The sequence below is a fragment of the Dipteris shenzhenensis genome, chromosome 7 (genome assembly GCF_047967505.1).
Source record: "Dipteris shenzhenensis isolate YYH24624 ecotype China chromosome 7, Dip_SZ_1.0, whole genome shotgun sequence".
NCBI lineage: Eukaryota > Viridiplantae > Streptophyta > Polypodiopsida > Gleicheniales > Dipteridaceae > Dipteris > Dipteris shenzhenensis.
This window is the reverse complement of record NC_141602.1, coordinates 13482242-13489918: the sequence shown is the minus strand read 5'-3', so window position 1 is coordinate 13489918 and position 7677 is coordinate 13482242. Positions and strand designations below refer to the sequence as shown.

The following is a 7677-nucleotide window of genomic DNA, read 5'->3' as shown; positions in this document are numbered from 1 at the left end:
GATGCACTACTAAAAATTCTTAGGTATCATGTGTGTTCAAGGGGTATTAAAAAAACCCCTCAATTAAAATATTTCTCCCAATAAAACCACCCCTCTTTACTTATGAACTAACGTATTTCTTCTAAATTTGGATTAAAAGCCCCCACCTATGATTGTAAACCTATTAAATTTTTTTCAAAAGTGAAATTAAATACCCCTACATTTGAATGTACGTGGTACACTAAAATTTTGGGAGGTGAACCCCCCAAGCCGTGCTTGAATGAAAGAAAGAGTAGTATAGAAAGTACCAAAGAAATGTAGCCTTTAATAATTATCACAACATTAAATACTAAGTTCTTACTTTTTAATATGATAAACTTTACCAAAAATGAAAGTCTACATTAGTCAAAACAAGGTGACAAAACCACTATGATCGTGCTTTAATGAAAGAAAGAGTAGTTGGGATAAAGAAAGGGAATCTTTAACACAATATTAAACACTAACTTACTTTTAGCTTGACTAAAAACAAGGAAAAACCAAAATGCGACCTAAATTAGGTCAAAAATACCCCCACTTTCCATAGACCCTAAGCAATCCCGATCAAAAAGCTAGGTGGTGGTGTGAAACAAAGAAAAAAGGCATTGTATGCAAGGTAATGCCAACACTAGTGGGACTATCACAGAGCTGTCATTTTGCAAAGGAAAATCCCCTTGATCTTTGGCACTAACACACTAAAAGGAATCATTTGCTTCCTCTTTTGGAAAGCCCAACACACTCAAAAAGCCTATAGAAAACTAGGAGATGTACAAAGGTTATGAAAGTGCAAAAGAAAGTAGAAAACTGCGAGGCAATGGCCAAGTGCATAAGAAGTATAAGTGAAAAGCCCAAGGGAAGCTTTTCCTCAAAACACAAATAGTGAGTGGCGTAGTTGCAGACCATCTACATTTTGAGGAAAAGCCGACCTTGGGCCTTTTTCCTACGTGGAGAACTCGCAGGAGGTTGTGATGTAGACATGCAAATGATTTTCTCATCGCCACATCTACGTTCCAATATCTTCTTGCTTTGATCATGACCCACAACTCAACTTTCCGTCGATATTCGGGCACTAATTTTGATTGTAACGTGCAGATGTAGATGATTCATTTTCTACAAAATAGTAGGCCACGTTCATATATAATTCAACCTGACTGACCTCGGACCTTTTGAGTAGAGAACTAGGACATATATACATAACCTCGAGAGAACTAGGAGATATACAAAGGTTATGAAAGAGAGTGTGTGCCATGAGGTGCTAGTACGAAGAGAAATGGTTCTGTGCAACGAGGTGGACTGCAAGATAGAAGTGGTCTTTGGACATGGAAAAGCGTTTGCTTACTCTTTGCATCTCACCATTATATTAAGAGGCACATTGAAAATCGTTTGCTTCGTCTTTGCATCCAAAAATTGGCGCTTAACTCTGTACTTCATGTACAAAGGTTACGAAAGACATCTCAGATGAGCTACTATATAGAAAGTGTTAATATTGAAAAAGGCGAGTGTTAAACGAAGAGAGATGCTGCTATGCAAAGCGGCGCCAGAACCAGTGGGACTGCCAGATAGCCGTCATCTTGTGAAGGGGAATCCCTTTGGTCTCCGGCACCAACAGCAACGTGAACACCCCCATCACCACCACCCACCCCGCAAAGAAGAGGAAGATGCCAAACTTGAACTCGCACAGCATCGACAAAAACGTCTGCGCTATCATAAACTTGAATAGCATGTTCACGCTCACCGTCACGCTCTGCCCCGCCGATCTCACCTCCTGTGATAAGATCTCGCTCGGTACCAGCCATCCTAGCGGCCCTAGCGACATCGAAAACGCCACCACGAACACGCACACCGTCACCACCTCCACTACCCCGTCGCCCGTTGGCAGCTTCTGCGTGTGCCCCCGCAGCTTCGTCCCGAAGACGCTTGCAATCACCACCTGAGGAGAAAATCAGACGTTAGCCTCAGCAAACTTCTATCCAGAGCGCAGAAATGTGCAGAGTTCTCTCACTCGGCAAACCACCAACCCACGTCGCAATCGTCAAAATCTCGCTCTCGACGGACTCTCTAGGAGTCTTCAGGTGGACAGACGGATAATTACCAGTGCCGCGCACATGAACGCTGCCCCAACCAATAATAGTATTCTCCGACCCGCTTTGTCTACCACAAACGTCGCGACACAGCACGTGAGAAACGCGGTCGTCCCAGTGATCACCGCCGAGTAGAGGGCCGCCTGGTCCTTGAATCCCGCCATCTTGAACAGAAAAGGACCATAAAACAAGATTGCATCGTTGCCAGCGAGCTGTTGAAAAAATGGGAAAGCGCAGGCCAAGAGGAGCTGTGGGCGCTTGCGTCTCGCAAGCAATTCCCTGAACGGATTCGTCACCGCGTATACCGCTTGATTTGTGTGTAAAAGTTCGTCCATCTCAGCATCCACTTCCTCGGAAGCTCTAATTTTACGTAGCACAAGTTTTGCCTCCTCGTGGTGCCCTCTCTCTACCAGACTGCTGGGAGTCTCAACAATTAACAGGCTGGAAACCGTGAGCAGAAGCGCCGGAACGCCCGCAAGGCCAAGCGAAAGACGCCAGCCCCACGGATGAATCTTTGACGCCAAGTAATTCACTATGTTGCCTGAGAAAATACCGACGGTAAGGTAAATGGAGAATAGCAGATTCAACCCACCTCGCAAGTTGGGCGGTGCTATTTCCGACAAATATACAGGGACAGCCTGCGAGTGAGAATTACAGGCTCAAGGCATCAGAGACGTGCTTGATTCTTCATAGAGGTTCAACATAATGCTATCAGCTATGGAGAGTACCTGATTTGCAAAGCCAAGTCCACAGCCCAGCAATACGCGACCGATAATTAACATTTCCAGATTCTGGGCGGACGTTCCAAGCGCAGTTCCCGCGATGAAAAGGATTCCTGCGCTCAGCATCGTGCCTCGACGCCCAAGTTTTCTGCTCACTGCGGATGCCAAGAAGCTGGAGAGCAGTGCGGCTAAGTAGAGGCTGGAGCTGAACAGCTGAAATACCTGATTGCTGTACTTACAATAGTTATCCTCTTTTGTATTCTGCTTGTGGATGTATACGCTCGGATAGAAGTACAGCAGGAAATCGTCCATTATCGAAATTCCACCTGCAGGGATGGAAACAGCAACAAATCAGATTAAACTGTCTCCTATAGAGCATGCGATGTCAGACAGAGGATGAGAGCTTTTTAGTAACGAACCAGCAATTACGAGGTCGTAACCATACATGAGCCCCCCACTACCGGCCATGATACATGTAAATAGAACGTAGGGTGTGATCTTGGTCTCATACTGTGAAAGCTTTGAGCTAAGAACGCGAGGAAGCTCTCCAACAGCCATGTGCAAAATGCCCTTGGACGGAGTACCAAATTAGAAACAACTGATGCCCGACGACGAGTTCCAGCTCGGCGCCTATCGAAGAGATTGTGGCTCTAAAGCTGTTTGAATTCGTATTCGCGTCGCTCATTCATGGGTCCAGGATTCCGCAAGTTATAGCTGCGAAGAAACGAAATACAGTAGCCCGGGGCCGGTTAGAAGGATTGATCAAACATCTCAACTGCCTCGAAAATGCGGTTTATCCGCAAACTCAGTTGAGCTGCAATGCTATCACCGCATCCGGACAGCCCTGCCATGGGGAAGGCAGTGGGCACCATGGTTCTTACCAATTATCAGCAACTGTAGAGGGTCGCCGAGCCACAGGGATCGATGCAGGGGAGGTGCAGCTGGTGCACATGGTGGGGAACTAGGAAGTACGATAGAAAGACTGGGGAGGGTTGTGAGCCCGCTTCTGGAGCTTCAATCTAGGCGGTGTAATGGATGCCTGCTTGAGCAAGGAGCAGAAAGAGTGACAGGCTGAGTGACTCACAACGTTCGGACTCAGCTAAAGAGTGCACACAACAGAAATGTGACTCACAACGTTCGGGCCGGCTCTGCTGTGTGTGGATCTCGCTATATCGCGCCCGCTCGCTCTCTCTGTTGAGGGTGTTCAGGCAGGCTTATCTATTGATGTATTGAGCTAATAAGTTTAAGGAACACGCAGTTTAGATGCAGCGATAGCTTGTCTCTGTGTCGCTCTCTCCCGCTCGCTCGCTCGACAGACTGATCTATTGATGCTTATTTTCGTGTCATACATATTACAGACTGATTTATTGAGTATATTCAGACTGATATCAGCGCTGACCAAATCAACTCCTTACCTCAGTCGTCCACTGACTTCTAAGACGCGTCTTCATGACAATAAATGGCAGATAGTACGTCTATTGCCTCGGGCCCAGTGTTCACAGAAAACCTTCAAACTATATGCAATGAATCTGCAACATTTTTTGTGAACACTAGCCTAGGCGTCTCTCCTCCCATTTTTCAATTATTACTTTGGAGATATCAACAGGACTCCGTGCCTCAGATTTGACATGCGCCCCAAGCAAATGATTTTGCCAATTTGACTTTAGATGGGGAGTTTGAAGTTTTTTGTGCAAAAAACAAATAAAATTGGCAATGACTGGTCAAATCTCACGCATGGACTCGTCCCTCAAGGCTCATTGTTGTCTCCATTGGACTGCAATTCTCATATGAAGTTTGGTCCAAACATGCTTTGTGCTTTGGAGTGCAATTGTCATGGAAACTTTGTTCCAATCATGCTATTTTTAATACACTAAGAGAGGTTTCTAACCCTAGGGGTCCGAAAAGACATTTTTGACATAGTTTAAGTTTTAGTTGGGCCTCTATAGAGGGTTCCAAGGGAAGAAGACACTTTTGACAATATGTTTTCAAATCATTTGTTAGTTAAAATATGGTTAGTTTAATTCATGTTATGTTTTAGGTGGGACTTTCGAAAATGTATAACACCCACCTTTATTAGCACTGGCTCTCCTAGAGACAGTGTTTTAGAATTGAGTTGAGTGGGAGTTTTGTGATTATTAGATTAGGTTTTTAGGAATTTTTATTAAGAATTTCTAAAATTCTTAACCTCTACTTTTAGATGGCTGTTGGCTTTTCAGCTTTTAGCTTGTGTGTGGCTGTTGGCTTTTCAACTTTTAGCTTGTGTGTGCTTTTTACCCCCCTCTAACATGGCTATAAATCAATTCAGGGGCTCCACTCTCCCTCCATGCTTGAGCTCACCCTAAAACGATTGCCTTGGCTTCCTCTAGCTATAAGTCTTGGAATCGCTTCAAGCTTTTCGATCGCTCATCCAAGTCTCGTGTGCTCGTTTGTGAGCAAGGCACTAAAGCCAGTTCGCTTGTTAACTGCTAAAGCCGTTGCTTGAAAAATAAAAATGCTATCCAAAAAGCCCTTTGCCAGAAATGCAAGTTCGCCAATTTTAAAAAAAATCCATTTTCATGTTGAAAGGACTTTATGCCAGCCAAACGGGCTTTATGCCTGCTAGTGCAGAGATTATCGTCTACTGGATCTGTTTATAAAAATAAAGCAAAGAAAACCCCCAGAAAGTTGAGATCAAAACTTTGCAGGTATCATTTGTAAAACCTTCAAGGAAAAATAACGCCGATTTACCTCTCAATTTTAAATTATAGTTTTTTTAAAAATAAAAGCAGTGGCTTTGCATTCGGTGTGAGAGCATGCAAATAACTATAGAACCTTGGCAAAGCCTAATGGATCTTGCTAGTCCTCAAAGCGTTTCTTTTGTATTATTTCTTACTAAACAATTGACAATGTCTAAAGACCCATAAAACCCACAAGTTGGAGCCAAGTGCTTGCATGCATACATGCACCCTTGTTAAAATAAGTTACGTATGTGAATGTGAAAAGGTGCTCCATCCCTCCTCCCTAACTAGTGGGACCTCCCCCCATTACATCTATTAGCCTCTCCTCTTTCATGTTTATCCTCTCCTCCCTTCTCACTAATTTTCCTCCCCACAAATGCTTATGATTTGCCTTCCCTAACAATGACTCACTAGTTATGTTGTCATTTTTACTTATGCATCCATGGTGTATTAACTACATTAGGAGGGCTTATAGTCGTCTATGACATGCCACCTTATCCTAATGCTATGACTGTTAAGTCAACACAGACATGTGTACTCACTTATGTCTAGCACATACACAATGAATGCAAGTGTTTTACAAAGTTCATTTGTTAAATGACGGCATACAAATGTAGGTTAGGCAAGGATGGATAGAGCTATTAAATTGTTGAGAAAGAAGGGAGCAACTACAAGTGTGATAAGAAATCTAAAGGCTCAACAAATGAAGAAGGACAACCTCTACAACCACCATTGACACATGAAAAAAGCTTGAATTATGTGCAAAACCCAAATGCTTGAGAAATTTTAAAAAGAGTATGAGGAGACCAAAGCTCTCCTAGAGGTATGATCATGAGCAATTCACTATGTAAAACCCCTATATAGCATATGCATTCAAAGGTACCAACATAAATTTTGATATCTTATATATGTATTTTACAATAATCCTTCATAAGCCTTTTATTTATTTCCAAAGATCCCTATTCAAAATCCCTTATCCATGTTGAGAGAGAAGAAGAAGAGATGATAGACACACCAAATAGACTCCCAAAGACTGATTCATATTGATTACTAGTTACACATATATAGGTGAGACCTAGTTCAAGTTAGGGCAAGCTATATATATAGCTCTAACACCCCCACTCAAACAAAGGTCTCTAGCTACGGATGAAAAAACCCTTGGGGAGCACAAGGGAAAAACCCGAGCTCCTATATACAAGTATACAAGTTGATCATTTGTACAATTATTTATAAGTATGTAATGCAGATGTGCATTTATATACAAAAGGTCACCCATAGGTGTGTTAATCTTGGAAGAGAGAAGCTGCAAGAACTCGAAGTTCTGATCGTAGGACTGTGAAGCATGCCTCACTAAGTCCTTTAGTGAGAATATCTGCAATCATTTGAGAAGTGGAACAATGTTCAATCATTATCATCCCTTTTGTCACTTCATGTCTGGCATAATGGTAATGAACAATAATATGCTTGCATTTGTTATGCTAAACATAGTCTTTAGCCAAACTTATGGCACTTTGATTATCTCATCTGAGAGGAGTACTGGATGATGGAGGATGACCAATATCTGCAAGCAATTGTCGTAGACAAACCAATTCTCGAGCTGCTAGAGAAGTCGCTACATACTCAGATTCTGTGGTAGAAACAGCAACACAATGTTGCTTCTTACTTGCCCAAGAGACCAAGAAACCATTGATAAAGAAGTAATTACCACTTGTAGACCACATAGAGAAGTGAGAGCTTGCCCAATCTACATCTATATATCCCAAAAGATTAAGAGACATCACATAAGATGATTCAGTATGACATCGATAAACTAATCCAAAATCAGAAGTGCCTTTCAAATACTTTAGAACACGTTTTGCTGCAGAACAATGTTGCATTGAGGGAGCAGCCAGATATTGACCTAGAAAATTAGGCAGTAAAAAGAATATTTGGTCGAGTGTTCAAACCGACAAACTATAGGCAACCAACAAGATTGGCATAGGGTTGATGTGAAACCTCAACATCATGAGTCAATCGAGTATTTTTGATAGAGCTCACAAGACAAGGAGTGGTCATAGAGTGAGCATTTGTCAAGCCAAACTTTTGAACTGCATCTTGAATGAATTTTGTTTATCGAAGTAGCAGAATTCCCTTGTGACAAAA

At 42.5% G+C, this 7677-nt stretch overlaps 1 protein-coding gene across 1 annotated transcript; it reads right to left on the bottom strand.

The window, feature by feature from the left end:
• Positions 1-1425: 1425 nt before the first annotated feature.
• On the bottom strand, positions 1426-4089 carry LOC147899973 (sugar transport protein MST4-like). The gene is made up of 7 exons (XM_087377327.1): positions 3951-4089; positions 3700-3857; positions 3429-3532; positions 3238-3388; positions 2825-3144; positions 2108-2734; positions 1426-1945 (listed from the first exon to the last, which is right to left on the bottom strand). Exons 3-7 carry the CDS (start codon positions 3501-3503, stop codon positions 1538-1540), a joined length of 1581 nt encoding a protein of 526 aa, XP_087233453.1. The 5' UTR covers positions 3504-3532; positions 3700-3857; positions 3951-4089; the 3' UTR covers positions 1426-1537.
• Positions 4090-7677: the final 3588 nt, after the last annotated feature.

Coding starts and splice junctions, on each gene's coding strand:
- LOC147899973 (XM_087377327.1), bottom strand. CDS start 3,503: ATGAGCGACGCGAATACGAATTCAAACAGCTTTAGAGCCACAATCTCT. Junction 2,735..2,824: donor GACTTGGCTTTGCAAATCAG/GTACTCTCCATA, acceptor TCTCACTCGCAG/GCTGTCCCTGTATATTTGTC. Junction 1,946..2,107: donor CGTTCATGTGCGCGGCACTG/GTAATTATCCGT, acceptor TTTTCTCCTCAG/GTGGTGATTGCAAGCGTCTT.